We start from the raw sequence: 21,434 nt of genomic DNA, 5'->3' as shown, positions 1-21,434 counted from the left end.
CATGTGAAATGCAGAGCGAGTTTGTAAATCTGGTGGGAGCAAGAAATGTTGGGAATGGTGAGGGACAGGTGGCAGAGGAGTCCCAGTGATTTTGGGGGGGGGGGGGGGGGGGGCGGCGGATGCAGACACACCCAGACCTGAGATACCAGGCTAGGTCGTTTGATTCCACACAAATGGTTTATTGATCATTACAGAATGTCTCTCTGGTGCTTCCCACTCACTCCCTTCTCCCTACCCACACTCAGTCCACAATAGAGACCCATATCAGAATCAGGTTTATCATTACTCACACATCATGAAATTTATTTTACTTTGTAGCAGCAGTACAGCGGAATACATAAAATTACCATAGGACTGTGCAAAAGTCTTCGGCACATATATATAGCCAGCGTGCCTAAGGATTTTGCACACTTCTCGAAACACTAATTAAGGTGTCAGCACTGGAGGAAGAAACTGAACCTTTGCTGGCAAACCATATGAATGAGGAGGAAGCAGTATCAGGAGCAGGACATTTGACAGCACTGCCATTCACTGAGCTCACCTGACCTTGCATGCTTTCCCTTGTCCTACCCCAACATACTGATGTGATGGAATGCAAAGTTTTTGCACTATACCAGTGACAGTAATAAATTAAGTCACCAAACAACTCTACCTTCTTCGACTGTTCCTCTTAACATATCTAGTCATTGGTCTGTCTTGAATAAACTGTAGTTCATGAGATTCTAAAGATTTGGGCAGCAGGACGGAGATACGTCTCTACCGAAGGAGGTGGAAGGTGCTGCTTCTCTCTGCTAGCCTGCAGGTCACACTTGGCAAGGTGTAGCACCTGCTTAGCCCACTGATCACGGTCACATGAAGCCATGAGAGCAGCTGGTGCGTATTACAATTCCTGGTGATGCAACCACAGACAATCTCTGAAGAGTATTGACAATGGTTGGAGTCACCCATCTTGTAAATACAATGCCCAGAAGAAGGCATTGGCAAGCTACTTCTGTAGAAAAATTTGCCAAGAACAATCATGACCATGGAAAGACCATGACCACCTGCATCATACAGCATGGCACATAACAAATGATCGACCAATCATATGAGTCAAGACATTCCTTCTCAGCACAGTGTAAAATGGCCACTCCTCTGTTGAAAGTATAATGCCCACCCCCAGTCTCCCAGACATGGGCAACATTCTCCCTCAAGAAGTCTTTCTGAAATGTTTTAGTGAAATATTCCCATTATTTTCTTAATACAATTCTGTGTCTAGAACAATGCAACAAAAGAAAATACTTACCAAGTTTTTTTTCTTGGAATGACAACTTCTTCTGCACCATCTTAAAAAGCATAAACAACAATGAATGGCCCAATGTGATACTGCATACCTGATATGAGCAGAAATTAATATTTGAATCCAAACAGTTAGACACATTTCAACACTACAGAAAACAATCAAATCAAGTTACCTGTTTGTCTTGCTGCAGTGCACTGGCAGAGAAAAGGACTTGTGGAATAATACCTGTCAAATGATAATTAGTAAAATCACGTTTGGGTTTGCAACTCAGAATACCACAAAATGACAGATGAAGCCACATCTGATACGATTGCATTATGGGCCTGAGAATCCTCACCAATTTCGTAACGCAAAGTACATCTTAGAACCAGTAAGTGAGCATGCCATTGTGGACTTAGCAATGATTAATAAGCCACATTAATTAACTGACAAATACTACAACCATTTAACAACTCCCAGCATATTTTGTTGAGCACAGTGCAAAAAAAAATAGAATTGGGAGCAGGAGTAGGTCACTTCAAGCTAACTATTACATTCAATAGCATTTTGACTGATCGTTCAGCTACCTTATTCCAACCTTTTCTCCCTAGATCCCTTTACCATTAGTATTGTATCAAACTCCTTGAATATATTTAATGACTCAGTCTCAATTTCCTTCTGTTGCAGAAAATTACATACGATCTACTCTTTGGGTAAAACATATGCAATTTATGAGAGTTCCAAATCGTCTACATCATATCCTTAGACTGGAAGCTCTACTTTTAGGAGACTGCAGAGATGCGGCATGTCCTCAAAAACCTTGGCAAGCTTCTACAGATGTGTGGTGACAAGTGTGCTGATTGGCTGTGTTATAGCCTGGCATGGGAACACCAATGCCTTTGAGCAGAACATCTACAGAGCCCAGTACTTAACAGATATAGCCCTCCCAACCATTGAGCACATCTCCATGAAATGTTGCCATAGAAAAGCAGCATCCATCATTAATGATCCTCACCACCCAGGCCATGCTCTTTTCTCGCTATTGCCATCAGGTAGAAGGTACAAGTGCCTCAGGACTCGCACCACCAGGTTCAAAAACAGTTTCTACCACTCAACCATGAGGGTCTTGAAAAGGGAATAACTATACTCCTGTTCCCGCAACAGACGGTCTCACTCTAAGGACTGTTTATCTTGTTATTCCATGCTCATTATTTATTGCTATTATTAATATCTGCATTTGCAGTTTTGTTGTCCATTGATCCTGTTTAGTTATCGTTCTATGGATCTGTTATGTACAGCAACAGAAAAAGAACCTCAGGGTTGTATGTGGTGACACGAATGTACTCTGATAATAAATCTTACTTTGAACGTTGGACTCCCCATAATGGCAACTAGTCTGTTCAGTCACTTCCAGATTTTATAAAATCTCTCTCACTATTTTAAATCCTAGTGAACTCAAGGGCAATTATCCCGATGTCTTTCTAGTTTAGCCCTGTGACTCCAGGAATCAGTTGGTTAACCTTCACTTGCACCACTACAGAAAAACAGCCACCTTTAAGGAACCGTTATTGTGAAGCGTTCTGGTCATCCCATTGCAAGAAGAATGTGGGGGCTTTGGGGAGGGCTCAGAAGCAGCTTAATCAGGTTACTGCCTGGACTAGAACATATTAGTTATCAGGAAATGGACAAAATTGGATGGTTTTCTCTGGAGCATCAGAGGCTGAAGAAAAACCTGATAGAAGTTTATAAAATTATGAGAGACACAGATAGGGTAGACAGACAGTCTCTAACCCAGGGCAGAAATGTCAAAGACTGGAGGTCCTGACTTTAAGGTGAGAGGGAGAAAGTTTAAAAGGGATGTGCAGGGCAAGTTTTCTTCAAAGAACATCAGCGTATTAGGTTCCTGGTTCATTCTGCCAGAGGTGGCAGAAGAAACACATACAATAATTGTGTCCAAAAGGATTCTAAATAAGCATGTGAATATGCAGAGAATAGAGGCATAGAGATCATGTGCCGGCACTATCCATAATAGTGCATCACTCCAAATTCCATATGCACACATTTTAAAATTTATTTATTCAGATACAGCATGGAGTTGGCCCTTCCGTCTCTTCAAGTTGTGCCCACTGATTTAACCCTAGCCTAATCACGGGACAATTTAGAATGGCCAATAAAGGTACCAATCGGTACATCTTTGGACTGTGGGAGGAAACCATAGCACCCGGAGGAAACACACCTGGTCACAGGGAGAACAGACAGACAATGGAATTCTGAAGAATCAGTGATGACCTCAGTGAAAACTATCGAATGGTGAAGGGCAAACACGAGGAAATCTGCAGATGCTGGAAATTTAAGCCACACACACAAAATGCTGGTGGAACACAGCAGGTCAGGCAGCATCTATAGGAAGGAGCACTGTCAACGTTTCGGGCCAAGACCCTTCGTCAGGACTAACTGAAAGCAAAGACAGTAAGAGATTTGAAAGTAAGAGGGGGAGGGGGAAATGTGAAATGATAGGAGAAGACCAGAGGGGGTGGGGTGAAGCTGAGAGCCGGAAAGGTGATTGGCAAAAGGGATACAGAGCTAGAGAAAGGAAAGGATCATGGGATGGGAGTCCTAGGGAGAAAGAAAGGGGGAGGGGAGCACCAAAGGGAGATGGAGAACAGGCAGAGTGATAGGCAGAAAAAGAGAAAAATAAAAGGAGGGGGCGGAAAAAAAGCTAAATATATCAGGGATAGGGTAAGAAGGGGAGGAAGGGCATTAATGGAAGTTAGAGAAGTCAATAATCATGCGCCATCAGGTTGGAGGCTACCCAGCCAGTATATAAGGTGTTGTTCCTCCAACTTGAGTGTGGCTTCATCTTGACAGTAGAGGAGTCCATGAATAGACATATCACAATGATAATGGGACGTGGAATTAAAATGCGTGGTCACTGGGAGATTCTGCTTGCTCTGGCAGACAGAGTGTAGGTGTTCAGCAAAATGGTGAAAGGCCTTGATAGAATGGGTGTGGAGAGGATGTCTTCTATGGTAGGAAAGACCAGAGGACAGAAACACAGAATTGTGGGGGGGGGGGGGGGGGGTGCACGTCAGAGATGAGGAGGAATTTCTTTAGCCAGAGAATAGTGAATGCTCTGCAGCTTGCTGTGATCCTGCGCAGTACCCTGCTTCCCCCACCCCTCCCCCATATTAGATGGCAATGCAGCCAGTCAGAATGCTCTTCCTGGTAGATCTGCCTAAGTTTTCAAGTACTTTAGGTGACAAACAAAATCTGCTCAAACTCCTGATGAAATATAGCCGCTGTCTTGTCTTCGTTATAGCTGCATCAATATATTGGGACCGGGTTAGATCCTCAGATATGGATACCCAGGAACTTGAAATTGCTCACTCTCTCCACTTCTGATCCCTCTATGAGAACTGTTAAGTGTTTCCTAATTTTACCCCTTGCCGGGGTTCACAATTAGCTTTTTGGTCTTACTGAAGTTGAGTGCAAAGGTTGTTACTGTGGCACCACTCAGCTAGTTGAAAAGATCTCACTCCTGTACGCATTCTCGTCATCATCTGAGATTCTGCCATTTTGGTTGTACACCAGATTCGTCTCTTGTGCTTCTCCACAAAGTTCAATCACACTAAATGGGAGAATAGGGCGTGGGGAGCTGAAGGACTTCCTGTTGTGTTCCTATCCCGCTGTTATCAGACTCTCGAAGGGATTTCTTGACTCTAAAATCTTCCGTTATAATCTGCACTTTACCGTTCACCTGCACTACACCTTCTCTGTAGATTTTACGCTTTAACCTGTATTCTATTATTGTCTTATCTTGTTCTACGTCAATTCATTGTGTAATGATTTGATCTATAAGAATAGTATACAAGGTAAGCTGTTCACTGTATCTCAGCGCATGTGATAATAATAAACCAATAGAAACAGCTTTAGGAAATGGTGACCCCCCACCCCTCCCGTCTGGAACCTACCCCTTCAAACAACGTTGTAAACCCGAGAGCGACCTACGTTCCCATTCCCTAAAGTTTTGAAATCGAAACGACCGACACCTCCCGCCGCTCTAAAATCAAACAGCCATGTTCTGCGGGAGAAGCGATAGCAGTTTGTCCCCTCGTAGGCCTGCGCGGGTATGGCGCTCGTTGCTGGTCGAAATGAAGGACCGACCTGCAGCTGAACGTCACGACACCCCTCTCCCTTCCTCCTCACCGGTGCCCACCGCCGCTGCTCGGTGCCCCCGGCCGCTGGACGGCACCGCTCCTCCCCACCAGCCGCCGACACACGCGAACACAGGACGCCGCCATCTTGCTCCTCTGCGCGCTGCCTCATGGGACGGATCAGCTCCTACCAACCAGGAGCGTAGGGAGAGTCCAAACATTTTATAGAGAAGTATTTTTAATATGGATAGGTTTGAAAAGGCAAGAAGCGCCAGTAGGAAAGCAGCATAGTTACTATTTATAAAATTGAGTATTATTGTTTTAATTGTTTCACTGGGAGTTTAAAAAATTTTATCGATCGTCTTTTATCTCCCCTATCGTGAGTTTCACAGATCCCCATGTGAGCTCTGTTCCCAAAGTTAAGATGCTGAATTGTCTTTAACGCCGCTTTCTTCATAAATATCACCAGGGACCCAGTACAAAATGCTGATTGGGAAAGAAATTCCATGGAGGCGCTTGCAAAGCATATCGTTTAACGTGTATTCGGCAGAAGAAATCAGGTAACGGTGACTGTTGAGGTAATTCGGCCTATGTGGGCTCTCACAAACCCACGAAAGCCCATCGATGTGCCCGTGAAAGTGGGACAGACCTGGGCGATGCACTCAGCATCGTGCCTTGTTTTCATGCAGCGGGTGTTACCAGTAATATTCTCGCTTTGTGTGATGAGAAAGCCAGGAGAATAAATATGTGTTTGAACTTTTGACAATTGCGAAGAGTTCGGTAATTTCTGAAGAAATGTATTAGTATCTGGTGATGAGGTTCAATTGTCTATCGGGTTGAGTTAGTATCCGGAATTCTTCTACGTTGTTCATGGAACCTTGTCTGTGCAAGGCAATACGTTCGCAACTCAGAACTTGAGAAAACATGCTGTATGGTTTGGCTATTCTATTGAAGGAAGGCAGACTACAGTGTTTCTCTGTCATACAATGTATACTCTTTGGCCATTGTTGCAATGTCGTTTTGCCACTATGGAATAGATCTGCACATTAATTAGTGACCTTGTCCTTAGTTCCTGTGCGGATCAGCTGCGAAGGTATTTGCAACAGGTTTAACCTCTCCTGCTTCAATATGTGCTTCCCTCCTGCTTTACGAAGACCACACTCATCCCACCACCTAAGCAAAACAAGGTGATGAATACATGAATTCATGAATACCAGCCTTTGGCTCTGACATCCACCAGTGTGAAGTGCTTGAGAGGCTGTTTGTGGTACACGTCAAGTCCAGCCTTCCAGACAACCTTGACCTGCATACGCATGGTAAATGGTAAGGCATTGAGGAATGCAGTAGAACAGAGTCATCTAGGAATAATGGTGCATTTTTCCACCCTGAAGGTGGTATCTCATGTGGATAGGGTGGTGAAGAAAGCTTTTATAAATCAGAGCATTGAGTATAGGAGTTGGGATGTAATGTTAAAATTGTACAAGGCATTGGTGAGGCCAAATTTGGAGTATTGTGTACAGTTCTGGTAACTGAATTATAGGAAAGATGCCAATAAAATAGAGAAAGTACAGAGGAGATTTACTAGAATATTACCTGGGTTTCAGCGCCTAAGTTACAAAGAAAGGTTGAATAAGTTAGGTCTTTATTCTTTGGGGCATAGAAGGTTGTGGGGGACTTGATAGAGGTATTTAAAATTATGAGGGGGATAGATAGAGTTGACGTGGATAGGCTTTTTCCATTGAGAGTAGGGGAGATTCAAACAAGAGGACATGAGTTGAGAGTTAGGGGCCAAAAGTTTAGGGGTAACACAAGGGGGAACTTCTTTACTCAGAGTAGTAGCTGTGTGGAACGAGCTTCCAGTAGAAGCGGTAGAGGCAGGTTCGATGTTGTCATTTAAAAAAAAATTGGATAGGTATATGGACAGGAAAGGAATGGAGGGTTATGGGCTGAGTGCAGGTCGGTGGGACTAGGTGAGAGTAAGAGTTCAGCATGAACTAGAAGGGCTGAGATGACCTGTTCCCGTGCTGTAATTGTTATATAGTTCGCCTGCAGCTGAGTTAAGTCTATGACAGATGCCATCTCCTTGGCCGTACACTCAGAGCATCTGGACAGTGAAGACACCTGTATATGCTAATGTTTATTGATTACAACCCCACCTTAGATTCAGATTTATTTATGACATGTACATAACATTGAAACATACAGTGAAATGTGTTGTTTGCATTAACAACTAACACATCCAAGGATGTGCTGGGGCAGCCTGCAAGTGTCATCACACATTCAGACACTAACGTGGTATGTCCACAATGACTGACAGAACAAAACAAACATCAACAACAAAATTTTGAAACAAAACAATAGCAAAACAAACCCCTTTCCCACCCAGCTGCCCCTCCATTCAGGCCTTCAATCCCAGGACAGGCATCCTCCAGGCTTCCAGTCCTTGGCGTCAGGTTCACAGACCATCGACACTAGACACCAACCTCCAGTCCCTGGCATGGACTGTGGGCCTCTGTCTCCTGACTCAATAACTTTGGTCTTGACCTTTCTGGCCTTCTACTCTCAGACTTGCTGAGTTCTGGACTTCAGCCTTCAGCTTTGCCCTCTGGACTTTGCTGACCTCAGTACTCACTGATCACAGGTTTGACCTTTGCGTCTTGATCCCAGGACTCGCCAATCATGAGTTTGACCTTCCAGCTTTGACAGATCTGACCTCTGGGATTGCTGACCTTTGACGGTGGAGCACTTTGAGCGTGGGCTTTTGGTCTGATACAAACCTCCATTACCGGTGTCTTGGGGTGGGGGGGGGTCTTCAGGACTCCCACCCATATGGCCCTCCTACTTGACATTTGCCTGTTACTCACCAGTGGCAGTGGAGATGAAATTGAGTCAGGTTTTTATAAATAAACAACAAAAATTTATTAACCTCTACTCAAAAACATCAAAAAGTAGACAAATAACTAACTTAAACTGAAGTTAACAGTGTTATGCGTCTATAGTTATCAAACAGTTGAACTTGGAAGGAATTATTAACAGAGCTCATTCAAGCACAGTCTTAAAGTGGTAGTTTAATAAGTCCATATGATTCATAAAGTAAGGGAGAGGAGAGGCTTCCTGAACCAGCTTTGGATCGATGCTTGAAGAAAAGACGAAACTGCTGATGCAGATCCCAGCTGCTAAATGCCTTTACCGAAGATCCCAAAGATTAAAATTTCTCTGAGTAACTGACCTTTTGCTGGAGGTGGTCACCACACACCCAGACATTACAGGGGTTAACCAAAAGTGTGTGCCACGCTTCACGTCAATCACTTTGATACACACAGAGCGCCATTGATTCCTACTCAATTCTTTGGGTTCACACAAAGCTGGTATTTCTTCACTCTCTCTCTCTCCTATGATTACTTAACCACTGACTGTGATTATACAGACTACGACAAAACAACTATGCAACAAATTATTGTCTCCCTTTTATACCAGCGGGACGTGCCATCAAGTGACATTACATCACCCCACTATCAGAAGACAATTACATCATGCTCATGAGAAACTCATAGGACAGGTAACACGCCAACCTCTGGAACCACTGGCCTTTGACTGCAGAGTGTTCTAACTTAAACTCTGAAGTAAAGCTCCTACCTGTCTCTTTATTCTCCTCCATCACTGCCCTAAACCTTAACCTGACCCCTAGTTCTCTGCACTGTCCCTAAAACCATTGTCATGAATGTAAAAACCACTCAAGTCTGAGCCACAACATCGATGGACGTCACAGCTCCCACCATTTTGACCTGAACACCAGTTCCTTCCCCTGACTCTTCATTTACTGACCCTGGCTACTAACCCTCCCACATCCCTGTCCCTAGAACCCTAACTCTCTGCGCTATCCTCAAAACCATCATTATGAACTTAAAAAGCACCCAAGTCTGAGCCACAACATCGACGGACGTCATAGCTCCTTCCATTTTGACCTGAATTCCAGTTCCTGCCCCTGACTGCTAACTCTCCCATATCCCTGTCTCTAAACTCTAACTCCCTGCGCTGTCCTCAAACCATCATTCCGAACAAAAACCAACCAAGTCTGAACACCCAGCTCACACCTGGCAACCTTCAGTACGATAATTCCAAGCTGGGACTCAACATCTCTTTGCAACGGAATCCTTGACTTCTCGACCAACAGATTACAATCATGAGGATAGGCATCCATATCCCAGTCACAAATATTCTCAACACTGGTGTCCTGCAAGTCTATATTGTCTCTACTCCCTATACATTCATGTTGGCACGACCAGATTCTGCTCTAATTCCATCTACAGGTTTGAATTCCTGCCGCTGTCTGGAAGGACATGTCCTTCCCATGACCGCGTGGGCTTCCTCCCACGTGTACCGTTTGGTAGGTTAATTGGTCATTTTAAGTTGTCCCACTGTTAGGCGAAGGTTAAATTGGGGGTTGCTGGCGGCTCAGCTTGAAGGGCCAGAAGGGCCTAATCTGTGCTCTATCTCAATAAATAAAGTTTGCAGATGATACCAATGAAGTGGGCTGTGTCTCAAATAATGATGAGTCGGAGTACTGGAAGGAGACAGACATGGTGACAACATTCTTATGTTTCCCTCAGTGGCAGCAAAACAAATTAACTTGTCTTTGTCTCTGGTTTTCTCCCACTCTGACCTTTCTAATGCTGTTGTAGTGACAGCTAACTCCAGCTTGAGGAATAACACACCATCTGGGCATGTTGAAACAGCTGTTTGTTTCTGTCTGCATGGAGGAACTACCAGTTAGATGGCGGCATGTGCAGGGTACAACCAAAGGTGCTTTTTTCTCTTTGTAAAATTTGTTCTTTACGATTGCAAGAGAATTCTACTGCAAGAACATCGGGTACTGCAGTGCTGCTGCATCAGAGAGCTGCTCGTTGATTGGAGTAGCTGGATTGGTGTCGGTGGCGGAGCCGGCCGAGGTGTCGAAGGAGCTGGTTGGGTTTTCAGAGGAGCCCGTTGATGTGTTGGAGGAGCTGGTTTGTGTTTGAAGGGGCTGACCTGGCTGCAGACCATGTTGCTGCCCACTACTCGGAAACATCAAAGCCGGTGCAGTATAACCCTGGGAGATTGCCTTAGACATTTCACTTGCGATCGCAAGACTCTGTTGGACAAAGGTACTGTAAGTTGCTGAAGTCCTGTCACCTTCATCTGGTGGAGGGACAGTTGACATGGGAGCTGTGCGGCCTCAGTTGTAGCGAGAACTAGGCCTCAAGCCTCGGGCTTGCCTGTTGCTACAGACAGGTGAGAGATGCGGAAGTGCTGCAGTGTGATTGAGCTTGGCCTCTCTCTCAGGTCCTGCCCTCCTGTGTTCGAGTGGTGGAATGACAGGCTGCGCACTGCTGGGAGAGTGTACCATCGATTGGGGTCATTGTCGCTTAGGGTTTTGGACTATATATGTTTTTTCCCCAAGTGAATAAGCTTCTTTGCAAGATGTGTTGAATACTATTGTTCTTTTACTTTTAGTGTTCACTTGTTATTTTGAATGCTTTGTTCCTTGGCCCCAGAGGAACGTGTCTTGTTCAGCTGTATCTATGTATGGTTTGAATGACAATAAAACTTTATTTGATTTGAAGGACCAGTGACTTGAATTGTTAACTGGTTCCTCTTGAGTGGCAAAGTTCTTCCAGCATTTTATTTTGTTATAAGTATGTTCTGTGGTGCAGAGGAGGATGCTGCCTGGTGGATTAGATATTATAACTTGGATATGTTGAGCATCTCGGGCATTTCTCTTTGCAGCAAAGGAGGATGAGAGGTCTACAAGGTGATGAGTGGCACAGATTGAGTGGATAGCCATAGACTTTTGCCCATGACAATACTGAGGGCAGTATTATAAGGTGATGGGAGGAATGTATAGGGGGAATGTTAGAGGTTTACTCACTCACACATTGCGAAGATTTGGCATGACATCTAAAACTTTGATGTGTGTTGGAGAGCCTGTGTTATTGAATGGAACCAATCTTGAATAGAAAATCCTACAAGAAGTAGTGATACGGCCCAGTCCATCGTGAGTAAAGCTCACCCCAACGTTGAGCACTTCTGCATGGAAATTTACCACTTCTGAACTTTGAGTGGTGGCTATGTGGAGCACCCTGTTGGGGGGTGGTGGTAGAGGCAGATACATTAGGAACATTTAAGAAACCTGTAGATCGGCACATGGATGAAAGTAAACTGCAGGGCTTTGTAGGAGGGAAGGATTAGAGTAGGTTAAAAGGACAGCACAATATTGTGGTGCAAGGGTTCTGTACTGTGCTGTCGTGTCTTATGTTTTATGTTCGATGTTATTTGCAGATTAAGAGGAGAGGGCATGTAGAATATGCCTACAGTTCTGGTCTTGGTTTTGAAGGAAGGATATACTTTCAGAGAATGTTTACAATATTGATTTCTAGAGTGAAGGTGTTGAATATGAAGAAAGATTGGGTCTATATTTATAGAAATTTAGGAGAATAAGAAGTGACTTGATTGAAACAAAAGAAAGAGAACATCTGCAGATACTGGAAATCTGAGCAACACACACTAAACGCTGGAGGTCAGCAGGTCAGGCAGCATTTTCTGTGTGTTGATTGAAACAGAAGATTTTTAGTTGTTTTAGCAGTGTGGATCTTTTCTCCTTTAGGAGAATCTAGAACCGTAGGTCACTGGATGGCCTACTTGAGACTGATGTGAAGGGGTATTTTTATTAAATTGGCTTAAGTATTTCAAACACTTTGATTCCACTGCGCTTTGATGATGTTATAGTGAATATTTTTAAAGTAGATAATTGTAAACAGCTGGAAGTTTACCATGGATAGACAAGTAAGCAGAGCTGAGGCTGCAATCAGATCATCTGCGATCTTATTAAATAGCAGAGTAAGCCTGTCAGGCCAATATTGACTGCTGCTGCTTCTAGTGCTACTACATGTATATAGTGTTCTGCCATAGGTGGCCTGTGTTGAATGCTCTTTGCTATACTTTCTAACTGGTCAGAGTCAGGTTTATTAACACTGACATCTGTCATGCAATTTGTTGTTTTGCGACAGCAGTACAGTGCACTCTACAAAAATTACTCTGAAGTTACAATAAAACTAAATAAATACTGCAGATGGGGAATTGCGAGGTAGGATTCATGGGTTCAATGGCTGTTCAGTTATCTGATGGCAGAGGGGAAGACGCTGTTCTTTAAACATTTGAGTGTAGCTCTTTAGGCCCCTGTACTTCCTCCCAGACAGTAGTACTGAGAAGAGGCCATGTCCGATTGTGAGGGTCCTTAATGTTGGAAGCTGCCTTCTCGAGGCACCGCCTCTTGAAGATCAAAGTTCTAAGTAACTTTGTTATCAAAGTTCATGTGCATACCACACTGAGATTCATTTTCTTGTGGGCATTCACAGTTATTAGAAAGGAAAACAACAGAATCAGTGAAAACCCTCACACAAAGACGGACAACCAGTGCAAAAGGCAACAAATTGTGCAAAAACAAAAAGAAAAGAATAATGAGTGTTCAATAAGTATTGATAATGTGAGTGATAGAGTCCTTATAAGTGAGTCTATAGGTTGTGGAATCTGTTAGGGATTTGGGTGAGTGAAGTTATCCCCTTTGGTTCAAGAGCTTGATGGTTGAGGGGTAATAGCTGATCCTGTGCCTGATGGTGTTGGACTTGGGCTCTGGTATCACCTCCCTGATGGCAGCAGTGAGAAGAGAGCATGATCTGGGGCCCTGATGGATGCTACTTTCCTGCGTCAGTGCTCCTTCTAAATGTGCACAATGGTGAGGAGAGCGGTACACGTGATGGACTGGGCCGTATCTGCTACTTTTTGCAGTTTTTTTTCCATTCAAAGCCATTGGCGTTTCCATTTCAGGCTGCATTGCAACCGGTTAGTATCTTCTCCTCTGTGCATCCATAGAAGTTTGACAAGTTTTTAGTTGACATACCAAATCTGCGCAAACTGCTGAGAAAGTTGAGGTGCTATCGTGACTTCTTAGTAATGGTGGTTACATGCTGGATCCAGAACACACCCTCTGAAATGATAATGGCAAGGAATTTAAACACTCCGGCTCTGATCCCCTGATGAGGACTGGCTCACGGTCCTCTGGTTCCTTCAGTGGTCAAATAGCAGTTGTTTGATTTTTGCTGACATTGAGTGAGAGGTGGTTGTTGTGGCAGCACCAGCTTCTCAAATCGCCTTCCTAAACGCTGTATCACCCCACAAATTATGGTGTCATCAGCAAGCTTAAATATGGCCTTGGAGCTGTACTTAGCCTCACAGTCATAAGTGTAAAGTGAGTAGAGCAGGGGTCTGAGCACACAAGCTTGTCGTGCACTTGTGCTGATCGAGATTGTGGAGGAGATGTTATTGCCAGACTGAGCTGACTGGGTCTGCAAGTGAGGAAATTGAGGATCCAGTCCACAAAGAGGTATTGAGCTTATTGATTAATTTTGAAGGAATGACAGTGTTGAATGCTGATCTGTAGTCAATGAAGAGCATCCTGATGTATGCAACTTCACTGTCCAAGTGTTCCAGGGTTGAGAGGAGAGTCAATGAAACAGCACCTGATGTTGGCCTGGGGTGATGGATGGAAGTCACTCCTCAGGCAGGAGTAGATGTGCTTCATCACCAGCCTCTCAGATCACTGTACTCTGTGGTGGGGAACTTGTAGCTCATGATGGAGCTGGCTGACTCGATGACGTTTTGTAAGCTCTTTCGATCCTGTGAATTGGTGCCTTTATACCGGGCGATGATGCAACCAGTGCGTATGCTCGCCACCATACAGCTGTAGAAATTTGCTAGAGTCTTCGGTGACTTACCACATCTCCTAATGAAGTATAGTCACTGGCAAGTCTTCTTGATTGCATCAATATGTACAGTGAACAACATTAGTAAGCACAAGGGAAAAACAATAACAAATGCAGAATATAGTGTTACGGTTACAGGGAAAAGGCAGTGCAGGCAGACAATAAGGTGCAGTTGCATGACAAGGTAGCTGGTGGCTTTTGTATCCGCTATCCAATGGGAAAAGAACGTCTGGGATGGGAGGGGTCTTTGCTTATGCTGGCTGTTTTATGAGAAGTAGAGACAGCACCCACAGAGGAGACTGGTGTCTGTGACGTGCTGACTATGTGCACAACTCTACAGTTACTTGTGGTGTTGAGCAGACCAGTTGCCCTACTGAGCCGTGATGCATTTGGCTTAGAGGAGCTTCCGGTGGTGCACGTGGGCCAAAGGTGATGTGCGTAAGCTCCTTAGCTTCCTGAGGAAAGGCGTTGGTAAGCATTCTTGGCCCTGGCATCTATATGGTTGGACTGGGATAGGTTATTGGTGGTTTACAGCTTTCAACCACCTCCACCTCAGCACTATTGATGTAAATAGGAACATGTTTACCACCCTGCTTCCTGAAGTCAGTGGCCAGCTCTTTTTTAAATTCAAAGTTGCACCCCACGTAAATATGGGCAGTGCTGAGACCCTTGGCTGTGAAATGCAGATGTGTTGTCTGGTATCTCTGAATTAATTGTTTGTAATGAGCTAGATTTAGCAATGTTCCTTTCTCCTTGTTTAATGACTAAGCTTCACCTAACAGCTTGAAATTCTTTCTTTGGCAGGAAGCTGAGTGTAAAGGCAATCACCAATCCTAATCTGTTGGACAATGTGGGCAATCCGGCAACAAATGGCCTGTATGATCTGGCATTGGGTCCAGCTGATTCCAAGGAAGTATGTGGTACTTGTGCTCAGGATTTCACTAACTGCCCAGGCCACGTGGGCCATATAGATCTTCCACTCACGGTCTACAATCCCTTATTTTTTGATGTAAGTGTTGGGATCTCTTTGGGGGGGGGGGGGAGGAGGGTGGAAAGAAACAATGTGAAAGGACATGCGATGATGACTGAACTAAATACCAGAAAAGACTGAAAATATTTATTTGTCATTCATTGTCTGTGAGAGAGAAAGAGTATTAACTCTTTTTCTCTTCGTATTTGCTACTTGTCATGTTGTGTCTTTACATCTTTTTCTGTTGTGATCAGTATTGCTTTGTGATATGGGATCACTTGGGATTTTTTCCTGTTGTGCGTACAGTTAACCCTTTTCTTCCTGGGATAATTTCTGTGAACTTCCTCTGGACCTTCTTCAATGCCAGGACATCTTTTCTCAAAAACTGCTCACAATACTCCAAGTACAGTCTGATCAGTGCCTTATAAAGCCTCCGTATTTATATCCTTGCTTTTGTATTCTAGTCCTTTTGAAATGAATGCTAACATTGCTTTTGCTTCCCTTATCAGTGACTCGGCCTACAAGTTAACCTTTAGGGGATTCTGCAGAGAACTCCCAAGTCCCTTTGCACCTCTAATTTTTAATTTTATCTCCATTTAGAAAATAGTCTATGCCTTTATTCCTTCTGCCAAAGTGCATGGCCATATAATTCCTACAATGTATTTCATCTGCCACTTCTTTGCCCACTCTCCCAATCTGTCTAGGCCATTCTGCAGACTCTCTGTTTCCTTAACACTATCTGCTCCTCAGCCTATCTTTGTATCATCCACACACTTGGCCACAAAGCCATCATCCAAATAAACGAAGCAGTCCCAATACCAACCCTTGTATTACGCCACTGGTCACCTTCAGCCAAACAGAAAAGGCCCCCTTTATTCCCACTTTTTGCCTCTTGCAAGTCAGACAATCTTCTATCCATGTTTGTATCTTTCCTGGGCTTTTATTTTGTTAAGCAGCCTCATGCATGGCACCTTGTCAGAAGGCCTTCTGAAACTCCAAATAATCAACATCCGCTGACTCTCCTTTGTCGATCCTGCCTGTTATTTCCTAAACTCTGTCCCCATACTTGCCTCTAAACGTCTTAAAATTATGTTCCCTTGTAGTAAACATTTCCATTCTGGGAAAAAAATCTCTGGCTCTCTGGCTCTAAGCCTTTTATCATCTTGTACACCTCTATCAAGTCATCTCTCATCCTGCTGGATCATTTAAGTTATGTTTATTATAGTTCAGCTAGGTTGTTTCTTCCTTCATAGAACGGAATGCACATGTACAATTACTTGGTTTGTGATTTGATAGTCTGCATTAGTAATTGTAGGGAAAGACCATAAGATATAGGAGCAGAATTAGGCCATTTGGCCCATCGTGCCTGCTCTGCCATTTCATCATGGCTGATCCAATTTTCCTCTTAGCCCCAAGCTCTTGCCTCCTTCCCGTATCCCTTCGTCCCCTGACTAATCAAGAATCCATCAACCTCTGCCTTAAATATCCATAAAGACCTGGCCTCCACAGATGCCTATGGCAAAGAATTCTACAGATTCACTACTCTTCCTCATCTCCATTCTCAAAGGACAGCCCTCTATTCTGAGGCTGTGTTCTGTGGTCTTAGACTCTCCCATCATAGGAAATATTCTCTGCACATCCATTCCATCAAGGTCCTTCACCATTTGTTAGGTTTCAATGAGGTCACCCCTCATTCTTCTGAATTTTAATGAATACAGGCCCAGAGCCATCAAATGCTTTCCAGATGACAAGACCTTCAGTCCTGGAATCATTTTTGTGAACCTCCTTTGAACTCTATCCAGTTTCAGCACATCCTTTCTAAGATAAGGGGCCCAAACCTGCTCACAATACTCAAGTGAGGTCTCACCAGTGCTTTATAAAGTCTCAACATTACATCCTTGCTTTTATATTCTAGTACTCTTGAAGTGAATGCTAACGTAATAAGTTTTACTTGTTATAGTTTCTTGTCTTTTCCTCTATTCCATTTCTTAGGGTTCTGATCATTGACCTTAAACTTTCCTCAAAGACTAGAATTTCTCCAAGTTATTTTGCACTTTGGTCTAAAACATATTTTCATTATACTTAAGTGCTCCTTTTATATTTTCACCAAGAATTGAGCTAGTATGTGCTTGGTACAACTAAACAATCATAACTAATTCATTTCAGAGTTTCACAACTTTGAATGTGGCTTCTAAATCAAAAGAAGATCATGATAATGGAAAGATAGGAAAAAAACTTCTTGTGATCTCGATCCCAAATGACTGAGTAGGCGTGAAATCTTTTAATTTTTTTTTTGGTTAAATCAATGTTTCCATGCAGAAACTTTACCTTATGATACGGGGCTCCTGCCTGAACTGCCATATGCTGACGTGCCCTCGTGCGGTAATGTACCTGCTGTTAAATCAACTACAAATAGTAGATTGTGGAGCTGTTGAAGATGTGTATGAATTGGAGAAAATATTGAATGAGGTGAGTACTTAATATTGATTTGAAGCACTGATAATTCTCTTGGAGTTTATAAGTTACTTGTTTTCCTGGAAAATACAGAGAATAGGTGATTTCAATAATTTTTCGTGGACAATATTTATTCTAGACACAATGGCAAAGCAATAAGCTTCTGAGTATTTATCCCTTTGCTATTTACAGGACTTGCTCTTGTGTGCAGATTGGCTACTACATTTGCTTTCGTACCAGTGTGTGACAGGGGTTTGGTGAATGTTTTTTTTTCAAAAATGTCCAGTGCTGGAACAGAGGACCAGTGAGTTTTAAAAATAATCCAGTGCTTGCTGGAAGAAAGAACCAATGAATGAAACCCGACGCAGACTGGGAGACCGTTTCATTGAACACCTACGCCCTGTCCGCCAGGGAAAGCAGGACCTCCCAGTGGCCACACATTTTAATTCCATGTCCCCTTCCCATTCTGATATGTCTATCCATGGCCTCCTCTACTCTCAAGATGAAGCCACACTCAGGTTGGAGGAACAACACTTATATTCCGTCTTGGTAGCCTTCAACCTGATGGCATGAACATAGATTTCTCTAACTTCTGTTAATGCCCCTCCTTCGCTTCTTACACCATCCCTTATTTATTTCCCCCCTCCCTTTTTTTTCTCTCTCTGCCCATCACTCTTTGCCTGTCATCCATCTCCCTCTGGTGCTCCCCTCTCCCTTTCTGAGGCCTCCCGTCCCATGATCCTTTCCTCTCTCCAGCTCTGTATGCCCTTTGCCAATCACCTTTCCAGCTCTTAGCTTTACCCCTCCCCCTCATGCATTCTCCTATTATTTTGGAATTTCCCCCTCCCCCTCTTACTTTCAAATCTCTTACTATCTTTTCTTTCAATTAGTCCTGATGAAGGGTCTCGGCCCGAAATGTTGACTGTACTTCTTCCTGGCCTGTTGCGTTCCACCAGCATTTTGTGTGTGTTGCTTAAGTTTCCAGCATCTGCAGATTTCCTCGTGTTTGCAATGAGTTTGCTGCTGTGTTCTTCATTTTTTAGTGTAATGCTTTGGCAGTAAAACTGTTTGGTTGGACCAACAGGGTTGAAAAGTGCCCTTTAACTGCAAATCCTTTTTGCCACCTGAAGCTTGCGGAGCTCTGCATAGACCACAGATTTAACTTTCATCCCACAGCTATTTCCATTCTCTTTTACTTGAGTAATTAGTGAATACGTTTATCAAACATTCTGTAAGTGAAGCAGTAGTGTATTCAATTGTGGCAAACCCGGTTGAAACTGCATACTGTGCTTACATCAAGTTTTGCAAAAGCATGGCAGCAGAGAGCAGACTCAGAAAAAAGAAGTTTTCAATAATTCTCCATTGATTTTTTTTTAAACAGGTGTTGGAGAAAAATTCAAAGGCCACAATAGATGACATCCAGGAAGCACTGAATGAACATACCCAGAAAGTGTTGAAAAATCGAATATCCTGCAAGGCTTCTCAAGTAAGCATAACGGAAGTTTTGTGGATTTCCACACTGTTGCAATACATCTTATGGAAAACAGATTATAGACTGCATCATAAAAGACATTACATACATTTTGTTTTGAAGTGTTGGTTAATGGATAGGAGACTAAATTAGTAACGTTTGAATTGGAGACGGATTGGAGGTGTACATAGCAATAACAAATCTCTGGAGTGTACTGGGGTACATTGTAAGGTGATTGATGGAACGTACTGGGAAGATGTCAGGGGTACATCCTTTACACAGAGAGTGGTAGGTGCATGCAACACCCTGCCAAGGGTATTGGTAGAAGCAGATACATGGGGCATTTAAGAAAGTTGCACACATGGATAATAGTAAAATGGAAGGCTATGTATGGAAGGGTCGATTGATCTTGGAATAGATTGAAAGATTAACACAGCATTGTGGGCTGAAGGGCCTGCAATGTGCTCTATGTAATTTGTCAAACGATGGATGTAAAGGGATTAAGGAAACACTGACAATTAGTGGTAGAAACAATCTTCCAAACTCTTGACTTCCACCTTTTAAGGAGGCAAGGGTAGCAGATTCATAGGAACACCTGCGCTCTCAAGTTCTCTTCAAGGTACCCCACCATTCTGACTTGAAAATAGTTTGGCTTTCCTGTATCATTGCTGGGTCAGATCCCTGGAGCTGTCTGTCCAACAACTCTTGTGCTGTACCTTCACCACTGTGATGTTCTAGGAATGTGATATCTGTGAAAAGTGGAATGGAATTAATGAGGCAACTCGTCTCTCATTCCACAGCGGCTGACTGACCTCCTGGGTTGTCTGTCTGTCTCTAAACTGCATTGTGGGTCAGGATATCTAAATCCTATATATTTATATTTGTATCAAATTTTAAAAAAAAAGACCTGTATTCTTAAGGAACTGCACTAATAATCCTGTGATCCTTTCTGCAAAATATTGTTAATGTTAAATTGTATTTTATTCTGTGATAACTTTAAAATCAATCATCTCCTCTCTTGATTACATCTTGACACTTCAACCATTTCTTGCTGATTACAATACTCACACCTCCTATCATTGTGTTTCTTAATTTAAAAAAATGTATTATTTAACTGTGTATGCCTAAACCTCCATCTCAATATTATCACCTCCTCCCTCCTGCTCTTTCCTACATTCCTTGACCATCCCACTTCTTTCTAGATATTATAAAGATGCCTTCCTGTTCGCTCTTCATCTCATTGTTTTCCCCAGATTTTTTATTTCACTTGTAATAATATTTTACATTTCTCCTTTACTGTAATTTATTTAAATATCGACTTCTCATCTGGTTGCCTCCTTTGCTAATTTATTCACTTGTTCATTCCCTCCAATACCAACATGTGCTGGAATCCACATTAAGCATGTACAGAGTCCCATCATTTTAAGCCTAAATAAGGTTTGTATTATCTCATACAGAATGTCTGATCTTGCCTCTGAATGGAAATCTTTTAGACTTCTTATTGTTGTGTTTCAATCAGACAATATTACAACTCTCACTGCCTGCACCCACTGCAAAGCTAATAGTACAGCTGTCATTTCACTTGTATACACTGAGAAATCACCATGCATCCTCACTTGCTTTTTTATGTTGAAATCAGGCATTACGTATCCTACCCCACTTCCACCACCTCCAACGGGATCCCACTACCAAGCACATCTTTCCCTGCCCCCCCTCTTTCTGCTTTCTGCAGGGATCTAAAAGACTGCTACTACGCTTTCTCTGTTCAATTGAGGCCTCCTCTCATATTCTAGACATGGAACTGGATCCATGGTGCCCCTTCCTCTCCTAAACCCACTCTGATATTTAAAAATACTCCATCTGGTTTCAATGTAATGTGTCGTTCTCTTAATAAACATTTTCCATGGTTTTACGTAATGTGAGGTTAATGCTATTGGTAAATAACTTGCTGGGTTGCTAGCATTTTTGCCTAGTTTACGTTCTCCTTTCCATGCTTTTCCTTTTCCCATACATAGTTAAATAACTTCAGAATATCTTCCTTCCCTTTCTTACTCAAATTAGATAACATAACTAATCTGAGCCCTGCTAAGGATTTTGTTTTCTAAGAACACTTTTGAATTCTGTCATGGCGAACATCACATTTAATGTACCCTCAAAATTTCCATCCCGTACCCAATGCTTCCAAGTTCTCTTATCATGTTTCCTCTCTTCTCCTTTTCCTTCATTACTCATATTATCAGAACTATTACCAGAAGTATGTACCAGTATTTCTCTTCTCTACATTCAATACTGCAGCTCTCTCTCCATCACATAACGCTTGGTATCC

The 21,434-nt window shown here is 43.0% G+C and overlaps 2 protein-coding genes and 1 long non-coding RNA gene across 5 annotated transcripts in view; 2 read left to right on the top strand and 1 right to left on the bottom strand.

Annotated features, from left to right (window-relative positions):
- The window catches only part of ptcd3 (pentatricopeptide repeat domain 3), a 49,542-nt gene extending 43,963 nt beyond the window's left edge, over window positions 1–5,579 (bottom strand). Inside the window, exons 1-3 of the mRNA XM_059965633.1 lie at window positions 5,468–5,579; window positions 1,455–1,507; window positions 1,286–1,325 (exon numbers count right to left, since the gene is read on the bottom strand). Coding sequence (XP_059821616.1) covers window positions 1,286–1,325; window positions 1,455–1,507; window positions 5,468–5,562 — 188 coding nt within the window. The 5' untranslated portion in view covers window positions 5,563–5,579. The remainder of the gene's footprint in view (window positions 1–1,285; window positions 1,326–1,454; window positions 1,508–5,467) is intronic.
- The window catches only part of polr1a (RNA polymerase I subunit A), a 231,470-nt gene that overhangs the window by 26,368 nt on the left and 183,668 nt on the right, over window positions 1–21,434 (top strand). Inside the window, exons 1-4 of one of the 3 annotated variants that reach the window (XM_059965627.1) lie at window positions 5,788–5,975; window positions 15,018–15,222; window positions 17,503–17,652; window positions 19,019–19,123. In XM_059965627.1, the coding sequence (XP_059821610.1) occupies window positions 5,899–5,975; window positions 15,018–15,222; window positions 17,503–17,652; window positions 19,019–19,123 (537 nt within the window). In that variant the 5' untranslated portion in view covers window positions 5,788–5,898. Of the gene's footprint in view, window positions 1–5,787; window positions 5,976–15,017; window positions 15,223–17,502; window positions 17,653–19,018; window positions 19,124–21,434 lie in introns of those variants that run through there. The other 2 variants (XM_059965629.1, XM_059965628.1) reach the window with 2 other exon arrangements.
- On the top strand, window positions 1,514–2,634 carry LOC132391896 (uncharacterized). Its single transcript, XR_009511371.1, has 2 exons — window positions 1,514–1,652; window positions 1,949–2,634. It is a non-coding gene; the product is annotated as an uncharacterized LOC132391896 (long non-coding RNA).

Source organism: Hypanus sabinus, chromosome 3 (genome assembly GCF_030144855.1).
Source record: "Hypanus sabinus isolate sHypSab1 chromosome 3, sHypSab1.hap1, whole genome shotgun sequence".
NCBI lineage: Eukaryota > Metazoa > Chordata > Chondrichthyes > Myliobatiformes > Dasyatidae > Hypanus > Hypanus sabinus.
The sequence above is the reverse complement of the archived record's forward strand: the minus strand, read 5'-3'. Positions and strand labels throughout refer to the sequence as shown.